We start from the raw sequence: 22383 nt of genomic DNA on the forward strand, positions 1-22383 counted from the left end.
TTTCTTATTTCACACAACATCCTATAAAACATTCAATTTTTTCCCACATGAACAGACACTAAAAAAGATGAGATTCAAACTGATCCTACTCTTTACGAGATTCTATGCAGTTTTATTTGGTCTTTACAATCCCTTAAGAGACAAATTTGTGACAAATTCACAGCCATCGGTTAATTATTTAAAGGTAGACGAATCCTTGCTTTCACATCCCAACTTGCAATGGTACCCCTATAACATCACGTACGAAAAGAAAAATTTGTAAAAGATCAAGAAAGGCAGGATTTATTTAAAATATAAAAGTTAATTTATAGTATCATTATGTTATTTTATTAAGGTCGGAAATGCTTGGCAAAATGCTTTTATGGTTATACTCAACTATTCAGCTGAAATATCTGAGCAAAGATACATCTCCATTCCCGACAAAGCGAAGTTCACTATTCCAAGCATTCACAGCAGCAGCTTTCAGGTTTATTTCGCGTTTACCTGAACTCATATGTACCATTGAATAACACATGTGTAGAATTGATTTCATCTCACTATCAAAGTGCTGTGCGAGCGTTCCTTTGACTCAACAGGGCATTGGTCACGTGACTACCCGACGTTCCTTTTAAGTACAACCGCAGCACTTCAGACACAGCGGCGTCTTCGCTCGGAGGACACACATCACCACCACCATGAACATTCTGTCCTCTTCATTGTGCATCTTTGCGACTCTTCTTTTGTTTGGGGTTGAAGGTAGGGTCCTACTATTTTAAAATTATTTTGTTTTTTTTCTTTGTTTTCATTTTTTTTTTTTTTTTTTTTTTTTTACTGATTCCAATTCAAAGACTTTTATATTGCAAAAGCTGGTGGCGTGGAGAGAAAAAAATTTACTTTGAATTTTATATCGAATGAAAAAAATGACCAGCTCTTAACCAGTTAAAATATATTCATTTCTGTATAGTCTTTGGTTTCCATATCCTCCTCTTAACAGTTTAAAATACATTCACCGCTGTATAGTCTCTGGTTTATATATCCTCCAGAAAAAAAATTGCTTTTCTCGAGTAATTAATAAACTGTCAGTTTCAAGCAAAATTCAAAAGTTTATCACCAATGCTGAAAAATAAACGATATTTCAGAAACTTTTCTCACACAGCAATATTAGAAAATTGAAAATATTTATTTCCAAAAAGACTTCAAGTTTAACTGAGAAGTAGTTTTTCTCAAAGATTAAGTGCGCTTCGTTGATTTATCGGATATAGCTTATCGTCTATGAATGAGAATCTCTGATGATCCAATAACCACTTAAAGTGATTTTTTTTCTTTTGCAAAAAAAAAAAATAATTTTTTAAGGCGTAAAGCAATGAGATTTAAGGTAATAAATTGTTTTAATAAATCTGCTTCCTCATACGCCAGTATTTTCCTAACTTTAACCACTAGAGGCAGCAGGAATGTTTGCCTTCACACGAAAGCATGGTGAAAGTTAAAAAAAAATCGCTCTCCCTGCGCTGAACGAAGTGAATAGAAAATATTTCTGTAGCCGAAAGAGCAAAGCACTCTTCTTGCTTCACTGAGGAAGAAATGCTAGCGAATGGTGGCAAATGGATCGTCAGATGGCAAAGGTAAGGAGAAGACCCAGGTATGCTGTGACAAAGAAGGCAAGCCGAAACAAATACTAATATATATATTGAGGGGCAAAACAAGAGGTTAACTGCTGACTGGCGCTGTCTCTCATCTCATTCTCAACGAAAGGACTGCAAAGATCTCAAAGGGTAAGACGATGGCCACTCACACTATGGACATCTTTACTTGGGAAGACGCCCGTGGCTGTCACAAAGGGAAGAAAAGTTTGACCAGGGCGCCAGATGCAAGAAATTTTATATATTTTAAACACTATTAACCCTTAAGTATAATTAGATAATCAATTTTATAGAAACAGAGTTCCCAAACACAATTCAAACATTTTTTAAGAACTAAAATTGTTTAAAATAAAATAAAACTGATCAAGCCAGATTTTCGTTTTTGTCAGCACATTTTGTTCAGTGCGATTGTCCAACGGATCTGAATGGCAAGTAGCGATTTTTGAAGAACTTTTCTAACTTTGATTCTTTACAAAAATGTTCAGTTATAGAAGCATGTTTGACATCTAGCCCTTGCAGATGTTTTAACTATGTGGAAGGTTATAGAACAATGCACGCGCACGCTCCGCTGGTTACAACTAAAAGGCATGGAACATGTCGGGGTGCGTGCAAACGATCTTAATGGTATAGGCTTTGAACGAGCGTTAAACACGAGTAGATGTCAGTAGGGCAATGCTTTTTCGTGGTGTCCCAGCCAGGGCCGTCAAGGGGGCCTGGGGTAGGCGACCTCTCCGGGCACCGTAATGGGCAATGAAAAAAAAAGGTAAAGGATCAAATTTGTAGCATACCATAGGAAAAAAATCCCCAGAGTGAGGAATATTCTGTCAACTTTTCCCTAAAAGAAAAAAAGAAGGGAAAATTCCACTGATCAAGGCCGGGCCCCCTTTGCCGCCGCGGGCCAGAGTACACCAGACCCCCCCTCCACTCCCATCTGACCCAGGCAGAAAGCGTGCATTTCACCCTTCCATATCAACCCAAATAAATATTTATTGCGTTCTGGAGTAAGCAAACACATTCATGTAGGGCAGCGGTTCTCAACCGGTGGGGCGCGCCCCCCTGGGGGGGGGGGCGACGTGTTTACAAGAGGGGCGCGAAGGTGGTCATTTTAAAAAAAATGTCTTATACCGGTATTAGTGAAATTAGCTTCCATTGCTGGCTAAGGGGGGCGCGCGGACGTACCTTTGTTCGTCAGGGGGGCGTCACAAGTAAAAGGTTGAGAACCGCTGACGTAGGGGCACCGGAAAATCAAAGACTTTCAATGTCAAAAGGTCTGTAAACAAGTCCCAAAAAAAACTTTTTTTTCTTTATCTTTCACTTTCTTTTCCTTCTTCTCTCTCTCTCTCTCTGTGTCTCTCTGGTACCTTTTCTCTGCTTTGTGGGTCGGGAGGTGGGTGGGGGAAGAGGGCATGTACAGCTTTGTGTTATACTTTCCATTCGCCAGTATCGCTACAGTATCGCTACACTAGGGACTTCATGTTTAGTAGCGTAATGCAAAATGGCTGGCGTTGATACTCTTGACGATGATGACTTTCGTTTTCAAAGAGATCTCAGGGTCTTCATTAAAGAGTTCTGGCTCGAGTTCGAATACACTCTGTTTCTCTGCATAAGCACGAACTTGTATAACTGGACTGCTGGCAGACGATATAATTTTTTTTTTTCAGTTAACTACTAAAACGAGGCAGGAGTGTACAAAGCTTCCGGTTTATCACATTCATTGTGTAGGCTCGCCGAGACTAGCAGCGGAAAACTTCGCAAGAGGCTAAGCGTTGGTCTCGGCAGACAGACAGCAGTCCACCTATACACGTTCGTGGTATAAGTACATGTGTGCGGACACTTGGCATTGAACCGAGAAATTAAAAAAAAAAATTCCTCTGCCAAAGGTTCAAGCCTTCTTCACAAGTGAAGGTCGTATCATCACGAGCGAGTCACGTGGCCTGTTCATAGCGTGTCTGGGGCAAGAGCTGCGTGTTCAGAGACGATCGAGTTTCTATAGTCTCTGCTCAGTTTCAGTCGGCAGCAAAGCTTTCCTCTTATAGCTGATAACCCTCGGTGACCAGCCCTTTATGTTGTCACCCTAAACGTGCTGCGCAGAAATTCAAAAGCATGAAATATGAAAGGAAGGTGGGTTCAGTCTGCATAGCAAATGGTTAAGGCAGACGTCAGCTGCTCCCTAAAGAAGAGAGAGAGAGAAGGTGGGTGGGGAAGACACTTGCTTTGTGAGAAAAGGCCCTAACATGGGAAGGAAACCCAACCATATATATATATAGCGTGTAAAGAGACCCTGAAGATTCTTCACTACCTTACGAATGGGGAAGATATCATATAAGCTTTGTTCCTGTCCATACATAAAACAACCCTTACAAGTCTTTTCGCTTGTGTATTTACAAACTTTCCAGAACGAACGTAAGCCGTTAGTGTAGAGCTGGTTAAAGATTTATTTCACATTTCTTTTAAGTGACCCATATGAATGTTACGAAGTCTTCTTCGTATTTTATTGCTGTCACGTGACTAGGGAAACGTCTCCCTATATCAAACAGCTGATTTAAAAAAAAAAAAATCTTTCACAGTATGTTTTGGTAACGATTCTTGAAAAGTCACTTTAGAATCTCGTGCACATCACTATCAAGGTAGCAGCTCTCATGTTGGCTGTAATCACGTGCGAAAGAACCCATAGGCTTGGGTAAATATGTGGGAATGTTAATGGCCGCAATATCTGAAAAAAATGTATAGCTTTTGAGTCAAGTGATATCTTATTGTCCATGTCAGTGATTTCTCTTCAGTTGGAATTGGTATATTATGTCAGATGGTGTATTAGAGCTAATATCAGGAGGTGTATTATCGTCAGTGTTAAATAATGTATTTGTATCAGTGTCAGATACGTATTAGTAGAGAATTCCAATGTCTTGAGGTTGTAAGTTTTAGTTCACGATTCCCTCCTATCCTCGTCGGCCAAAAGAAGACAGTTCTGATACCCTCTCAACTGTCCTTTGATTAAAACGTCTGGTTGCTCTGTATCCACATTTTGGATGTGTGTTGTGTACAATGTTCCAGATGTTACTTCACACGGGTGCGGCGATATTCATTCGCAGCTCTGTCTGACGACCATGCGAATGAACTTGGCTCTGGAAACCCGTTTCTGGTATAACGTCAACTATACCCTCACCTGTCCGAAGGGCAGCGATACAGGCCCATGGGAGTGTATCAACATGGACCCGTTACACACGTCCCTTATAACGAGGATGCGCAACTCCACCTCCAACGACACGTCGATGATCAGCAAGATTCTCAACGTCACGTGGTACGTGGATCGAGGTGAGTGGTCAATGCAGCGGCAAAGGGACGGGATTTGTGTGTGTGCGTGTGTGTGTGTGTGAGAGTATGAGTGAGATGTGATATAATATCTTTGCGATTGTATGTTAAAATTAAAAATGTGCGAGGATTCAGGCGAGGAGAAGGGAAAGATAGATAATAGAGGAAAGGAAGATAATAACACATTATGCCCCTCGCCTACTTGGCAGCCAGTAGCAAAGACATGAGGTCATCATGAATACATAAGGTCAACTTTACAAAATGTTTTTTTTTAATATTTCAGCGGATGACATTAACATTGATTATTCTCTTTCGCCAGGGGCTTATGAAGCCTGTTTCAACACATACACACCAGGACTGGTGAACTGGACCATCGACCCCTCACATCCTACCCACCAGCCTCTTTGGTCTTTGCTCGAAATGCCGTCGATCACGTGGGATGCTGACCCTGGAATGAATCACACGCTGATCTTTTGGGACTCTGGCGCCCTGATGCTGCGTGGACTTTACATCAATATCGAGGGTCAGACTTAACGACAGGAGAGGTTTGTTTCTTGATTTGTTATTTGGGATTTTTTTAACACCATTCTGGCCAAATTAAATCGTAAAACAAACAATCGCACACACACGCACACACAAAACAGAAAATTATTTAGTAGTATATTCGTTCTTAAAGTCGGCTGTTTATATTTACAAGTCGAAGCAAACGTGAGTAAAGATGCACAACGTTATCTGTGACAGACTGTATACAGCTACCGAGGTGCTGACAACCCGAGCCCCACATTACTACAGCCTAATTTGATCGCCATCTTCAATCAGACCAAGAACTTGTCTCTCGACTATGCTGTGCGAGAAGTGGATTACTACTTTAAGACCCAGGTCGGGAACTTGGATAGACTTCTGACGAATTTCGCGCTGGAAGGTACAGTCCCTTGTTACTGTTATTGTGTCCTTCCTCAAGCAGACACGAACGAGCTTTTGGCAGGACGAACAAATGAAACGTAGTTCTCGTGTATAGTATATAATGTAAGAAAACAGAATTAGAAGTTGGTTGTTTAACGTGTGTTTACCGCCGTGCTAGCAACTAAGGGCGAGAGAAAGTAAGGATGTGTTAAAAGGTTGGAACAGTATTAAAAACAACCATTTTCAAATGAGAAAGTTGAAAGATGTGTATACTTGTAGAAAGGGAGAGGGGTGACCTCTCTTTAAATAATGAAATGCAGACACAGGTCAGCCAGTGGATCCATACAAGCAAATGCGATACAAATGATATAATTAATCTTCAGGAGAAGATGTCTATTAACTATATAGTAACAGAAAAAGCAGCAATAATAATACATTTTAAAAGGTCCATTTCTTAAGATAGAATATTATGAATTAATTACTTGAGAATTTCGTCCATTCTCAAGAAGTGAATTGCTTTAAGTTATTATATATTGATAATAATCTAACATCTTTTTGAAATATCTTTTACTTGGAATTTAAATTTTTATGACCTTAAAATGAGAATGAGTAAATATGTATGGACATTTTTATTTGAAAAAGTATGCTTAGTTTTGTAATAAGCTTTCAGCAATAAAAAAATACACAATCGTCAAAAGAAATGAAATAACAGGATTTGGATGAATTTTTTCGTGTTTAGGTCCTGTTGGTGTCAGCCTTCTATCAGTTATGGGAGACCCATACTCTGCCGAGCTCATGAGAAAAAGGAGAATAGTCAACTACTGCCCGGTGTATGTTTCTGCAGGTAACAAGTTACCGGTTACTAACCAATCTTTTCAAGGTTGGAATGATTGAACAAAAGTGTAACTTATCTGATGCTAGAGAATGAAACCCAACTGGATGTTTAACACTGAAATTATATAACACTTCATTACTTTGTCGAAACTGCAAAATAAATAACCACCCCATAAGGTAAAACACATTGAAAATAATCAAACAATAAGCGAAACAAGACAAAGAAAGAATGTGCATACAGAAGAAAACCAATGACAGACAGACATACAAAAATAACAAAGCTTATTTTATTAGACTTCCTTTGTCATCAGCAGATGCCTTGCTCAACTCAGTGAAGACTATTGTGCATTCTTTTAATAAACAACACAACGATTGTCTGCCCAGGTCGTGTTTACTGGTGAAAAGACTTTCACGGGACCACAAAAAGCAAATCTTATGTTAATACTTTGATACATTCATCAGAATAATTATAAAAAAGTGATAAACATATAAATCGTCATTATATCGACTAAGGTGAGGTAACAAACTTGATTCCAAGTCCGTGGCTCAGCAATTCCTCTCAATGATCGAAGCTCCGACTGCATGACAATACTACAATACTCGAGCTCTGTTGGGTGAACACAGCAGGCAGTCACTCTAACACATTCCTTAACCCTTAGCATCTTCATTCCCGCTGCATTTGCTCCATTGTGTAGAAAACAACATATCAAAGATTATATTTCAAAGGGACTGTTGACATAATTTGTAATGTAAGAATTCTTTTCAATAATTGTAGAGATGCTTGCTGTAAAAACTCAACATTTCCTCCTATAACTTCTAAGTGTTGTCTGTCTGACAGAGTTCAACAAACTGAATCTTAGTTACAGCGTTTCGTCGGTGAAACTCAGTGTGTTGGTTGACATCGTCTACGAATCGCCATCCATGGAGTTGGCCAACTGCTGCAACACGACCAAGATCATCCCGTGAGCATAACTTACCAGTAAACACACCTTTATAGTTTGAGGAGAAGCTGATAGACAGCAAGCGGATATGAAGTAAATACAGATTGTTCTGTTTCCTATTCACGACGAAGAGTATGTTCTCTCCTGTCTTGCTAGTGTTCATAAGTTCGTTTTCATTCAACAAGCTGGGGTCTATGCAATGACCTGTCCTTCAAATTGCCAACAGCTCGCAGCTGTAATAGCACTTACTAGAGAAAAGTAATCTTAAAGAAAATCCCTACTACCATCCTAATTTTATATTACAACTAAAAATAGAACATAGATATTGACAGTCGTTTTACATTTATATTATCTTACATACGGCTTTCACCTATTTTTTTTTTTAACCAGGGGAGTTAACCAGAATTTTCCCGAAGCATAATCACCTCCCTTTTGCATCAGTATGATGCACCACATCAGGGTTGGGGAACCTTTTTTTTTAGCAGCCAAAGCTTTTCTGTGTGTTCGTCCTTTGGAAATCCAGGAAAGGATAATTTGTAAGCCTAAACTGAACACTAAAACACACAGCAATGTCAGTGATAATTTTTTTTATTGTATGAACCAAGATGTTCAAAGAACACTACACGTATCAACAACAAGATCAAACTGGAAGTGGTCTTCCCTCAGCTTGGGGTGAGGGTCACATGCGTACATAATTCTCCAAAATCGTCCTTATAGGCCTCGGGCAGCCGACGAGAAGCATATACGAGTCTGTCCTGTTATGTACTAGCTTGTATGTGTCCTGTCTATTCCTGTAATAGACGTTCCTTGCTTGTCTCTCACGTTATTAATATGATTCACTTATACTTATTATTACTTATAAATTTATGTTGCTATGAAAAAGGCGTACAAATTTACTGACATCTGTGGTTACTCTGGGGCCCGGATCAAATGATTTCATGGTCTGTATATTGTACTACATGGTGAGTAGATTATTTAGAACATGAGAAAGAAATGATTTCCAATGTTTGCAATGGTCTGTGACAGGGCGAAAGTGGTGAGGGCCAACCCAATAGGAAACGGGTACATATCCGCTGTGTACACACGGATGGAGCCGGAAGTCATTCTGGAGCAACAGAACCTTGTCGACCCTAACTTCTTTTTGGTGAGGGATTTGTTCTATTTTCCATTGCATACACCAGCCGTTCCTATGTTCTTTATACGCATTGTCTTCGGGAGATTTTTTCGATAGCTTGTTTAAAAATTAAAGCTACAGTAAGCATTCATAAATTTTTAGTAGCTTTTAAGTACAAATTGTTTTACGGCAAAATAATGATGAATGTGCACTTCTTACATAAAAAAGGAGATGACGACGACGATGATGATGGGTTACTGAAAGCCTCTGTGTGCATCTCTTTGCAGGTAAACTTTACAGCTTTCTCATGCTTGACATCACTGACGAGCTGGCCGACTCTGTCACGAAAAATGTGCGTGTGCAGTGGCAAATCATCAACATTAGGGATGGTACACTGGACTCAGGCCTTGAGACTGTGCAGTACGTAGCACCCGACCCAATGTCCAAGACGACCAGCCACACCTTCCTCTTCCTGCTGCTTCGACAAAGCGGACCCATCGACTCCACCGCTCTGGCGTCCGCTGACAGCAGCGTCCCTTGTAAACCGACGCCATCTAGGTTTGTGCTAGATGTTAAGTTTGTGTGTGTCAGTCAGTCAGTCAGTCAGTCAGTCAGTCAGACAGTCAGACAGTCAGACAGACAGACAGACAGACAGACAGACAGACAGACAGACAGACAGACAGACAGACAGACAGACAGACAGACAGACAGACAGACAGATGAACAACAGCAACACCATAAATTTAATAATAAACAAACAAAATTCCCTTATTATGATACAGTTACTAGCGTTATTTTAGCCGGCCCTGATGAGTTGATCGTAATTCTTACTGTTTGGCGAATGACTATGTTACTGTTCCCCACTGATTATTATTTTTAAAATATATTTATAGCTCTCGCGATCCATTTTTCGGTTTTTTTTAAGAACATTTTTTTTTTGTCCCAGTTTGCATACACATAGTTAAATCATACGCTGATGATGTCCAACGTCCAAAATCATATACATACTGTCTAAGTAAATGACAAGCTATAGAGAGAAACTCGTGCAAAAGTTAACTGCTCTTACATCTATGTTCACAGGTGCAACTTCAATCTGACCAAGTTCATCGTCACCTTGAATCTGGTGATAGAGGGCGCTAGTTGGTTCAGCTCGTCGCTAGACGAGGACTACGAGCTGAAGATGGCTAATGACGGGGTCATGAGGACTATGGAGAAAGTTTGCGCCGACGTGGCTTGTACTCCCACTGATCCAGACATGCCGGATACTACATCCATGCCCGCCAACTGCCCCACTAGTTACGCCACCGACAACCGCCCGTCAGCCATCATGCTGATGGTTGTTTTCGCGTTCCTTCGTTGGTTAATGTAGGCACGAGAACCATAGAGAGGAAGGTGAGTGAGTGGGTGAGTGAAGGAGTGAGTGAGAGAAGAATGTAGTGCTCTCAATACCAGATGGATGTCTTCCTATGGCGAATGGTTTGATAATGAGTAGAAAGCGTATATTCCCAGCTCATCCATTGTGACGTCAGCGTTGTTAACTTCTTCCAGTTTGTGAGGATTTTTGTAGGCGTGTAGCATGAGAACGAAAGTCAGGGAGGCGGGGGTATACTTATACAAAGATGTGTTTGGGAAAATCTTGCACTGAACTTTAGCCAATCACTTTGTTCCTTCATTCTTATTTTTTTTTTTTTTTTTTAACTGTTGAGCTTTAAAAACGTTTGCTCCATGAGGAATACTCAGTAGAGAGAGAGAGTGGATGGACATGGAAGAAAGAGATGGACGGACAGGGCAACGGCCTCACCGTGTCAGTGAACGTCGTCATGCTGCCGTTCACTTATTTTAAACGTTTTACGAACTCACGAGAAGATATGCTTAAAAAATGTCTCGGGATGAGAAATGACATCACTCGTTGTGTAAAACCTTAAAGAAATACCCTCATTAGGAAAAAGCTCTGCTCAAACAAGAAACCTACATTCTCTAATCCTTGTCTAATCAAGATGTCTGTATCAAATGTTTAAGCGTACAAAAAGTTTGCAACTTGATACTGTTTTTTTTTCCCAATCATCCATTGTAGGCAGAAGCGATTTTGCGACAACATAACAAAACTTTCGGTTACGCGTACGTGAGAAAGTATACACACTTAGTTCAGTTCGTTAAACTGCCAATTTAGTAGTTGCTGATATAAGGCTGACAGTATCAGAGGGCGCGAGATGATGTCCTGCAAAATGTTCATCTCTGAAACATTCGGACTGAGGACCGAGTTCTTAGCATCAAGATGCATCAAGCAAAGGGCGTTCATTGATGACCTAGACCTCTCAAGTACTGATCGGTCAGATACCTGCCATAAATGTGGCCTTCCATCTTGTCTATAGTATTTGTAAATTATCCTGTAATTGTGTAAATTTCTTTTGCGCTTTATTTAAAAACTTTTTAAGAGAGAGACAATCAGATGGCCACACACACGCACGTACGTTAACACATAGTTTTTGTTTTTAAAATTTAAACAGAAGAGAGAAAGTAAGATAATGAGAATGATTATCATCATCATAAAAACACTTTTCACAAAAAACTAAAAACTATTACCAAAATAATTTCCATTTTGTATGGGGTTGAGGTTTAGGATGGAGAATATGCTGTTTAAAAAACAGAATCCCCAGGGTTACATTACAGAGGAGATAGTTTTACAATAGCAGTACACGTAGGTACATGACATACTATTAATCAATGTAATACTGCCATATATTATCCTAAATGAAAAATAGATGTCTGCCATGCTAATTATAATATCATCGATATGTACACATGCAAATGTATCTATTATATGATGTGTATATATATTAGTCACATAAAGTAACCTTCAACCCTTGACATACTCAAACGCATTTTGCAATCATAAATAATACAAATTTTGAAAAAAAAGATTTATTTAAGAACGAAAAGCGCAAATTTGAGATCTTGTCATTTTGAGGTGGTTACCATGAAATATTAAAAAAGTAAAGGGAAAGTTTCGCATGAGGATTATTTGGCATTAATAGCCATGTCTCACAATCTGTACATGGTTTTATTTCCTGCGACATTGTCAACATGGTTTTAAAAATAACATAAATAAATGGTTCTCGATTGATTAAGCCCATTTCCTTCTTCAGTCAGTTTATATTAGTGTAGAATCATTTTTAGGCGTTAGAGATCATCAGAATGAATAAATAAATAAGAAAATAAAGTTTTGTTCAATGCAGCAATGAACACACGTGTGCATATTTTTTGTATTACCAAATAAAAAGAATAAATATCCTTTTGTTTTATCAATTTCAGTTTTTTTGTCTTTTTGCTGCGCTTTGGCATGTACCTTATTTCACACTTTACAGCTGTCCGTCGGCATATAATGTGTGTGTGTGTGTGAGAGAGAGAGAGAGGGAGAATCTGTCATCTTTTTCCTTTTTGGACTCGTTTTTAAAGAGATAGGTACTTTACCCATGAGTAAAATTACGTTAACTAACGGAATTGACAGGCCTACACCGACAGGACAACTCCCGACTCACGAACTACAAAGCCCGTAAAGTTACCTAACAGATCGTCACAGCAGAAATTCCTGCAAAAGGATGCTGGGTTAGTAGTTTAGGAGGGAACATTATAACTATTGCAACCAATTTTTTAAAAAAATAATAAAAAAACCCCTGTAAAAACAAGATGCCATGAAAAGGGAAATCTATTAATTTTGACGAAATGATGTTTCTCGAGGATAAGAAGGCAAAATAATTAAGAACTAAACCTACAAGTATAGCTACTTCATTTAGTCTTAAAAATGTTCTATGTACCAATTTCATGACATGGAATAGGTGCACAACTATGTTCGCAAAATGCTGTGTTATTTCCACACATTCCCTGAATTTTTTAATAGCAAAGCGTGACTTCACAAAGTCAGAAGAAAACATGAACTTCGTGTTGACGAAGGTCTCTCGCACCATGCACTCGCCTATAAGCACGGACCAATATATATCATTCTTGGCCCTCAGCTCGGCTTACATCTAGGCCAAATACATTTCTATAGGCGCTGTTAAGCTGTGAAGACCAGTGGGGATCTGGAACGATATTCTAATTAGACGTGTCTGTGTACAAACGTGACGTCATGAGTTCAAGCTCTTTCTATGCATGATGTCGTATGCGTGTATCTTGAGAACAGAAAATTGTATCTTCCACTAAGCTTTATCTAGACATTAGATAAATTAATTGCACCTCACGAGACCTGCTAAGCGGTCACATAGCATGTTTCACAAACACCTGGCTCCAGGAAGCCGCTCAGTTCCCGATTCATCTACCCTCCCCCACTTCACTCCCGTTCGTGTTGGCCCCGGATTTTGTAAAGTTTTGGTAGCGTTTACTATGTCTGGTGACCATTCATGCATTGATTATAACAGCTTTCAGGAAGAGGTGAAGCAACTGCGCTGAGAGCATTCAGAGCAACGATTATATTTAATAGCAGATACAAAAATTTAAAAGCAGCTTGCATAAAGATAAGCACACGACCGTTGTTCTCTCTAACCCAGCCCTTGTTAATGCGCTATCCTTGTGATTTACTCGTTGTTTTTCGTGCGTATTGTCAGTAAAACGTGACATCTAAAGCCAGCCCAGAGGAGTAGAGTGTAAGGAAAGACTTGATAGTAAGGTTGAATATATCACTGTACAGAGCACAGCTAGCTGATAGTCGGGAGATAGTCGCACTCTTAGGCTTAGGTAACTGAATGGATAATTATATGTAGGGCCAAAGGTCGCCGTCATATCGACTGTCAAAGTTAACTCCTGTGTCTGATTTACAGACCTATGTCATGGACGCATTCATGCATCGGAAAAAGCAAAATTGGACAGTGGAATTATTATATGAAGTCCATCTAAGGGTTGAAAGTCCGTGCACCTGACCTCAGGTGTGCTGGGTGTATCACAAAGCCCTGGGAACTAGTCATCTCGTGTGCTGCACGTGAACCAGAATGCTAGGAATTCATAGAGTGCCGTTACACAAGGCCCACTTTTTGAAATCTATACGTGACGTTTTATTTTAATTCGTCCTTCGAAATCCATGTTTCCTTAATAAGTGAGATTTAGGAGATGTAAGATGAGAACATATCATTTTCGGCGTAGACAAGGTTATATTGTAACCTTTCCGAGGTACTTTAATTCCAATCTCTAAAAACGACGACATCGAGAAGGTCGCAGAAGCAATATATAATTTAACTTTTTAAAAAGCGTAAATAGTACTTTGCAGGAGTTGAGTCGTCGAACAAAACCTTCTAATTTAGTTTCAGTTTTAATTCCAAGCCATTAGATAGTTGAACGTAAAAAGGGTGAACTGAAAGAATTTGCAATAGATAAAATATACATCAACCAGTCCACAGTTTGTAATGATGTGTGCGCATACGCACGCACGTGACTTCCGCTACATGCACGCACGTGACTACAGGGCGTCTACGTGCCTAGAGTGCCCGAGATTGTCGTCTGCTTTAAGCACCGAAAGGGAGATAACACGTTGGCGCCATCATCTGTGTGATTTAATTCACGTTTCGATTTCAAGCATGTCCGCAGACGTACGGGTAAGCATATGTCGGCCAGAGAACCAGACAAAACTTACCTATCTAATCGTACAACCAGTCGGGTTCATTCTTTTAATAAATTTAATTGAAAAACTTTCTATGTTAGTAGTATTTGAAGTACCGTGCGAGGGCATGCTCTGTCATTGATGACGAACAGCCGGCACGATTACAATGTCAACGATACGTAATAATATTGGGCCATGTGATTGCAAACCAACAGATCAGAATGTTAAGACGAAAATGGAATCATTAATGAATTATTTTTGTATTTATCTCTCTGGCTATATTTCTGTATAAAAGTATTTTCCCGGTGAGACATTTGTTGTGTAACTTACATTTTCGGTGACAGGCGTGTAGGGCCTACAGCTGTGATGACGAACTAGAGAGGATTATTATTATTCTTGGAAACTATTAAAAGTGTGTGCTGTTTGAATTATTATGGTATTCTATGCACTTGCCTGAACTCTTTCCATCTTATGCACAGGTGGAGAAGCAAAGACAGAACCAGTAAGCCTATTTCTGTAAAAAATGTCTCTTCATTTTGCAAAAAGTTCTTAAAACAATAATAATAAGGTATTAATTATTGTTAATTTCCAGTCATTGGGAAAATCTGGGCATTCATTTACAAACTGGGCCACCACTTACTCATGTGAACCTGAACTGTACTTCGAACCTGAAACTACTGAAGAGATAAAGCAGGTATTTCTAAATCTGACAGCTCACATTTTGTATTCAGTAACATTTTGAAGTTTTAAATAATTCAGTCACTAGATAAAATCAGAGTTTAATGCTGTGGAAAAGGATATTTAAAAAAAAGTTTCGTTCATACTACAGCTGAGATCAAGTTGCAAAAATAAAATGGTTTTATGCAAAAACCAGCAGCTAAAGCAATATCAAAGCAGCTGGCCAAGTAATGCTACAACTAAGAATTTCAAATTGCATGATAATGAAGATTTGATAAAAAGCAAACTGTCAAAAAAGTCAAGGACCATATTTAAAGTGGATGATTGGCTGATACATTTCCCATGTTAAATTCTAGATTAAGGCTGTAGTGAATGAGCTTGCAATTTCATTATCAACATGAAGAGTAAGAGCAAAATATTGCTGACTCTTGAGCTTATGGAGGCACAAAATCTAAAGTTGTGGGGTCTGTTGTGTGTTTGGTGCATTGGCTTTAATCCAGAGTTAGTGGAGGTTAATGATTTTTGACAAAGAGTAAAAAAAATTAAATAGCAACATAAACAAAACATGATAGGTATATTGTTAACATTAAGAATTTTGGTGCAGTCCATCCTCAACTTGCCGTGGTTCCAGGTGTTAGCTTGGGACATGACATGTAGCTAAGCATTGATTTTGGCAGACTGCCAGCTGTCCACTTGAATGGTCCTTATTAAAAATGTTTCAGGATGTAAAAGATTTTTTATAACAGAAAAATGTGAAGAAGGATTGTTGGTGTGTGTTTTTGGTCACACTTTAAAGCAGGTTTCTTTGTAATACTTTTGCAAAAACTTTGTTTTGAAAAAAGGTACTGTCATTTGCACAAGAAAAAGGCAAGAAGGTAAAAGTTGTTGGAAATGGTCATTCTCCTTCAGACCTGGCATGCACAACAGACTACATGATATCACTTAAGCACTACAACCAAGTACTAAAGGTGAGAAGAACCAAGGTCCAATGTATTATTAAGACAATGGTTGAAGTTTGGACTATATCAAAATGTGCTGTGTCACTGATGGGAAAGTGTAAGATACAAGACAGGCTGCATTGCATTGTTTCTCTTTTCAAAGTTTATGAATAGAGAAAATGTGATACCCATATCATACTGAGAAGGTTTCTTTTAGGGGCACAGACTTTTTGCATAGTTCCAGACATTGGCTATAATCCTGCTTCATACATTAGGCCTTTGGTGTTTAAGACTTTAAGTTGTGCTTATTCTTCAAGTGCTTAAGGCGGGTAGGTAGGAAAATTATGTATGCACATGGAATTAGAAACAACTCGCAGGCTCAGAGGTCATTACTTGTAATATTTCCTCAAGAGTTGCCTGACAACAGATTATAGTTAGGAGTGAAACTGAAGAAAAGTTTGTCATTTTTTTTCTCATTTAAAAACACTGTAAATTATTTAAAATTAATAGTTACATGATAGCTGATTGTGTATTTCTTCTTGCAGGTTGATGGTGTGAAGCTTCAGGTGACTGTCCAAGGTGGCTGCTTGATTAAGGATCTAAATCATAAAGTCTTACCTGCTCATAATATGGCCTTAAGTGTGTGAGTTTGAAAGTGTGAAACATTTTATGAGCAGTTTCTTCTTATTCTTTTAAAGTCTAAGAATGATAGAAATACTGACTAGGCATAGTTCAAGCAGTTCCCTTGTAACAGAATTGTTCTTTTCACACTATTCTTTGGGCTTAAGATAACAGTCCTTGCCTATCTTTCAACCTTTCTGACATATTTCCCTTAAAAAAATGTGTCATTTATTTTTGATGCCTCCTTTTCATATCTCTCTTTGCAAAGTAGTGAAGTGTTACATTAGTTTCATTGTTGATGCTGATGTTTAAGATGTGGTAAAAGATGTTTATTTGATGGCTATTTCACTGTTTTGGTTTTTAGATTAGGGACAGTGTCAGAGTTAACTGTTGCTGGAGTTATCTCAACCGGAACACACGGCACAGGAGCTAATTATAACATAATTTCTTCTTATGTGAGTTTTTACATCAAAGATATCTCGGGCAGATTTGTCTTTGTTCTCAATAAAATATGATCATTCTAGTCTTTGCTAGAAGATTTTTACAAATGTTTTTAGATTAAGGTTTGTGAATTTTTTTTTTATTGCAGTTTTGATAAATTTATAAATCAGGACCTCCTACTTCAGGCCAACATGTGAGATTTCAGAACTAAGACAATTGATATTTCAAAACAACCATATGTTACACTGCGCATACTTGTAACCTCTGTTTTGCACCCATGCATACTCCGAGATCACACTTGTGTATGTCTGATATGCATGCACATGTACACACAGGTATGCATGTGCAGATCAAGGTTTAGATTTAATGAAGGGTTGGTGAAGACAGAAAGGGCTGTTACGCAACAAAAATATATTTTTTTTAACAACAGGTGGTAGATATGGACCTCATGAAAGCATCTGGAGAAATCATACACATATCTAAGGAAGAGAATTCTGAACTGCTGCCTGCTGCAGTGTTAAGCCTCGGCAGTCTTGGAATTATCCTCAGCGTTACTCTCCAGTGTGAACCTATGTTTAAACTTCGTCAGACACAATACCCTGCTGAACTGCAAGATGTAAGCTTTATTCTTTCACTGTAGATCTTTCCTTTTTCTTTTGGTTTTGACTTTCCAAGAATCTTGAAATTTTTTAAAAAGAAGTATTGCAATGAAAAATTTAAATATCTGGGGCTATTGTATGTCATAATAATGATTTTTGTTTACTACAGCATCTATCACATCACAGATTTATGACTGGCATAAAAAAAAATTTCATGAAAAAAGTGTTCATGTAACAGCGGGTCAAGCTATTGGCCAGTCATTCGTACATCATTTGGTCACTGGCTATTAAGGCAATGGGAGTCAGAATTATGTAGTAAATACCCCATTGTATTCATATATGATCCATGCTGGTTAGTTTCAACAGTAATAAATCTACATATCTTGTTTTCTCTTTACGCAGATTTTGAATGGCACTGGTTGGCTTGTTCTGCTTTATAATCATGAATATGTATGAGTGGGTGATTGTATTATTGCTGGAGAATGGATATTTTACAAAAGAGTTAATTGGTACAGATGTGGATGTTTGGGGTTCTGTATAAAATGAAAAGTTTTGTTAGGAAGTTTTTGACGGTTCAAGTGTGGCTGGTTTTATCATTCACAGTTAATCTTAATGGTTAATGGTTTATTGAATTTAATTATTGGGTATGTCCTTATTCTCAGGTTTTGGAAAATTTGAACACATATGTAACCTCAAGTGATCACTTTCGCTTCTTCTGGTTTCCTTACACTGAAAAAGTCATTTGCTATCATGCTAGTCGGACAGAAGAGGTTTGTAATCTCTTGTTTCCATGTTTAGTTTATATTCATTTGTTCTTTAATAATGAGAGTCCTTTTAATTGCCACACATTACTTGATCTTTTTTTATTGGTTTGTTCAATGATCGCTCTGGTGTAACAAAGCCTGTCAAACTGTACTTTGTAAAAGACATGTTTTACCACTTCACCTTCAGAATAAACATTGCATGCCCCATTCTGATATAACTGTTCATCAAGCTACATCCTTTTTTTCTAGTACAGTCATAAAACAGCACATCTTTTGTTACCATTCTCCACTTTTTATGGGTTTTGCTACTGCATCATATCTTAACTAGTAATGTACTAATATGACTAAAGGTCATAACTCCCAGCCTCAGAGAGAGCTGATGTTAATTTTGAAATTGATTTTTATGTATTAGGAAATCAGTGTGAAAGAAAGTTGGTTCTGGGATAGTTTTATTGGATTTCATCTCCTGCAGTTCCTGCTTTGGATGAGGTAATATTAATGGAGTATATGATGTTTTCTGGTGTTTAACTTCTGGTTACAATACTGAATGTATAAATAGCTTCAGATTGACATTGCACAGTGCATAACAATATTTGTACTGGCGATAAACGTTAAACTGGTTAATAGTCACAAAGATGTGAACTCTTAACTCAAACAGGTTTATGCATACATCTTAAAATGATTTATCAAATGTCTTTAAAAAATTAAATCAAATTAATGCTCCTTCACTTTTATTTGTTCCAGCACATTTATTCCAGGACTTGTTCCATTCATCAATAATCTATATTACAGACTCATTTATGCCCATCGTAAAGAACTTATAAATGTGAGCCACAAAGTTTTCAATTTCAACTGCCTGTTCAGGCAGTATGTGATGGAATGGGCGATTCCAAGGTATTGAATACATTATATTTATGTGTTTACTTGTTGTATAACTTGCTGTGAAATTAATTTTTGTATCATTGCCTTTTCAGTTGACCAGCATTTTTTTGAATCTACATTGAATCTTCTGTCTAAGCTGCACTTTGTCACATACTGTTCAGAAGACCATTTTCATCATTTCCAGTCAGCATTGTGTTTGAAAGTATTTGTATGTGTAACCAAGGAAAATATATGCAAACAGTTGTACTTAATGTATTGGTCTGCATGTTGTTGTACTTGTACATGTAATTAATATAATATGTGAAAGTACATGCAGATGTTTGTACACAGTTTTATATGTGGGAAATTGGTAATATTTATGCATCCACTGCTTCTTACATGTTATTTATCTCTGAATCAGGGACAAGGTGGGTGTTGTTTTGACAGACCTAAATAGATGGATCAGAGAAAGCAGATTTCCTGCCCATTTTCCTGTCGAGGTGCGCTTTGTGAAAGGAGATGACATTTTTCTCAGCCCTTCCTATGGCCAAGACACATGCTACATAAACATAGTCATGTACAGGTGAAAGTTGCTTTGAGCTCTTTGTTTTTTTATGCTGAAGTGTCCTGCTGAGAAGAACACAGGGGTAGACATGTAGTATCTTAGTTAAATGTAAACTGTAAGTGATTTACTGTCCAGGATAAAACATGTGAAATGTGATATAGTGTCTAGGATAAAGCACCTAGAACTGTAATTGATTTACTGTGTAGGATATAGAAGGCAGAGCTCAGTGCACTCCTATCACTGCCTGGCCTTTGATAAATTGTTCTGATCATTATTGGGTAGGCACCACATCAACCTCAAACCAGCAATCTTCTGCTCTACAATTAAGCGCAATAACCAGAAGTCTATGAAGCGGTCGAAAATAGTATGCAAAATCCTTCTACAATCATATCTTTTATTCATTATTCAATCACAGACCTTATAACAATCTGGTGCCACATTCTGAATACTGGGATGCATTTGAGAAAATAGTTGCTTCAGTTGGTGGCAGGCCTCACTGGGCAAAAGTAAGTTCTGTCAATTGTTTTTTGAAAAGATTATTTTTGATATTAAATTCTCATAGAATTTGACATTATCTTTGAATGTTGTCAGCTTAATAATTTACATTTCAAGATGTAAATTAACAGAATTTTATGGTTATAATTTAATGCCAAAATGTGTAGATATATATATATAAAAGAGAGGAAAAAAAGGGGGATTGATAGATTGGATTTTTAGGTCAGCCAGATGTGATAAGTTGATTAGCACTAAATGTCTGTTACAGGATCACACTTATGGAAACAAAGAGTTTGAGTCTCTCTATCCTAAGTGGGGAGACTTTTGCCATATTCGAGAAAACTTAGATCCCAATGGAATGTTTCTCAATGCCAATTTGGAACGAGTCTTTGGAAAGGGTATTGCTTCAGTTAATTTACTTAATAAGAACTAAGCAAAGTGTTTCTTTATTCTTTTTTTATGTTCCATTTAATAATGGTACATTTTTGTTACCTTTGAAAATGGAATATAGCACCAAAAAAAAAAGACAACTTGCACTGAGGGAAAAAGCCTCATATAACATGCAGTTAGTATGTTATGGAACTGATGTTTCTGACCAAAAAGATCTGTGCATTTTTTGGCTGTTTTTCCAGAATAGATCAGTCCTCGATTGATGCGATGTGAGTTTTCAATCCAGTAATAAGTAATTTGTTACTGATAAACCATCTTCAGAATATGCCTTAAATCCTGTTTTGGTTGTGCTTATTTTTCTCCTCCTTTTTTTTTTTTTTTTTTAAATGAAAGCTTGAGTCAACAGTCATTATGAAGTTGATTTGTTTTATGCCTTTTCCTTTTCAACGATTTTACATCTTTTGTAAATCAAATCATGTTTAAAGCGAAAAAGAGGTTAGAAGAAATATTGAGGTCTCCAGGTGTTATGCATTATATATATACACATGCATACCTAAAATCTCTACAGTAAAGTTGTTTACTGCAATTACTTAATGATAAACAAGATATAAAATGGACAGAATTTTTGTATTATCTGGATCATTTTTATCCATTTACTTTATTCCATGTTTTTCAAATATTATCTGGATCATTTTTATCCATTTACTTTATTCCATGTCATTCAAATTATTCTTTACAATATTGTTCATCGAATATAAAGAGCAAATCAAAGACAAAAAATATACGTAAATGTTTATTTACAATTGTGTATCATGGGGCTCACTTTAGCCTTATTTTTATCAGTCAACATACTGAATGATTGTCTCATATTGCAGACGAACATTTTCATCGACTTTTACTTTTAATAAACATTTCAGTCATTTACATCTATGTTGTCTAGTCATGGTTCAGTTGGTCAGTCATACTTGGTGAAGAAACATTCCTGGGGGTCATCGGACCTTTATTAGTGCTGAGCTACTATGTTGAAGTTTACTGTTAATGTATCCACTGGTAGAATGGATTGAAGTTCTGTTTTCAAGTCCACTATTGTGTAAAAAAAACCCCAATTCTCTTAGTGCTTGATGTCTTCAATTTTCAGCTGCTTCTGCTGATGTATGCATATCATTGATATTTGAGAAAACATGGAAGTAACTAAAGAAGCCCATGTGACAAGTAAAAAAATACTAGAACTTGTGACCGTCCATGGTGGAAACAAAAAGCTGTGAACATTTTTATGACTGCTGACTTGGAATTTGAGGCTAACCTAAATGCATCTTCTGCTAACTTATTGTTAAGATGGAATAGTGGATAACTTGTTTTTGTTTTAGACCAGTTATGCTTGAAGGTTGATCTGCTGACAGTGCTTAATACACTGACAGGTGTGATTTACTTTGTAATTCTGACTGCTGTTGATTGAACATTGATTGACTTGAAGGTTGCATAACAGCAGTTATGGATTGGGTCCAGTATTATTGCTATTCATGACCCAGTTTTACATTGCATACTTACATATTGAGTGCCAAAGATAATCTGTATGATGTAAAATGTTTCATAACTTATATATAAAAGATCAGAAACTGGTAGTTGAAAAAAAAAAAAGCATGAGGCTCCATTTTTGATCTGAAGACTTATCCTTTGCATGATTGCATTTACATATGCAAATGTGAGCATGCACACACACACAC

General features: G+C 37.6%; 3 protein-coding genes across 3 annotated transcripts; all 3 read left to right on the forward strand.

Annotated features, from left to right (window-relative positions):
• Nucleotides 1–581: 581 nt before the first annotated feature.
• Nucleotides 582–6641, forward strand: LOC112560686. Its single transcript, XM_025232703.1, has 5 exons — nucleotides 582–735; nucleotides 4671–4931; nucleotides 5248–5473; nucleotides 5670–5850; nucleotides 6571–6641. Exons 1-3 carry the CDS (start codon nucleotides 675–677, stop codon nucleotides 5460–5462), a joined length of 537 nt encoding a protein of 178 aa, XP_025088488.1. The 5' UTR covers nucleotides 582–674; the 3' UTR covers nucleotides 5463–5473; nucleotides 5670–5850; nucleotides 6571–6641.
• Nucleotides 6600–10239, forward strand: LOC112558948. Its single transcript, XM_025229719.1, has 6 exons — nucleotides 6600–6675; nucleotides 7504–7627; nucleotides 8212–8278; nucleotides 8633–8642; nucleotides 9008–9278; nucleotides 9801–10239. The coding sequence occupies exons 1-6, from the start codon at nucleotides 6600–6602 to the stop codon at nucleotides 10087–10089; spliced, it is 837 nt and encodes a 278-aa protein (XP_025085504.1). The 3' UTR covers nucleotides 10090–10239.
• Nucleotides 10240–14164: 3925 nt separating this feature from the next.
• LOC112559251 (L-gulonolactone oxidase-like) lies at nucleotides 14165–22310 on the forward strand. The gene is made up of 12 exons (XM_025230346.1): nucleotides 14165–14302; nucleotides 14900–15001; nucleotides 15828–15953; nucleotides 16469–16566; nucleotides 16909–16999; nucleotides 17416–17601; nucleotides 18247–18354; nucleotides 18761–18837; nucleotides 19093–19242; nucleotides 19631–19792; nucleotides 20190–20280; nucleotides 20538–22310. The coding sequence occupies exons 1-12, from the start codon at nucleotides 14285–14287 to the stop codon at nucleotides 20700–20702; spliced, it is 1374 nt and encodes a 457-aa protein (XP_025086131.1). The 5' UTR covers nucleotides 14165–14284; the 3' UTR covers nucleotides 20703–22310.
• The last annotated feature ends 73 nt before the right edge of the window (nucleotides 22311–22383 follow it).

This window comes from Pomacea canaliculata, linkage group LG3 (genome assembly GCF_003073045.1).
Source record: "Pomacea canaliculata isolate SZHN2017 linkage group LG3, ASM307304v1, whole genome shotgun sequence".
NCBI lineage: Eukaryota > Metazoa > Mollusca > Gastropoda > Architaenioglossa > Ampullariidae > Pomacea > Pomacea canaliculata.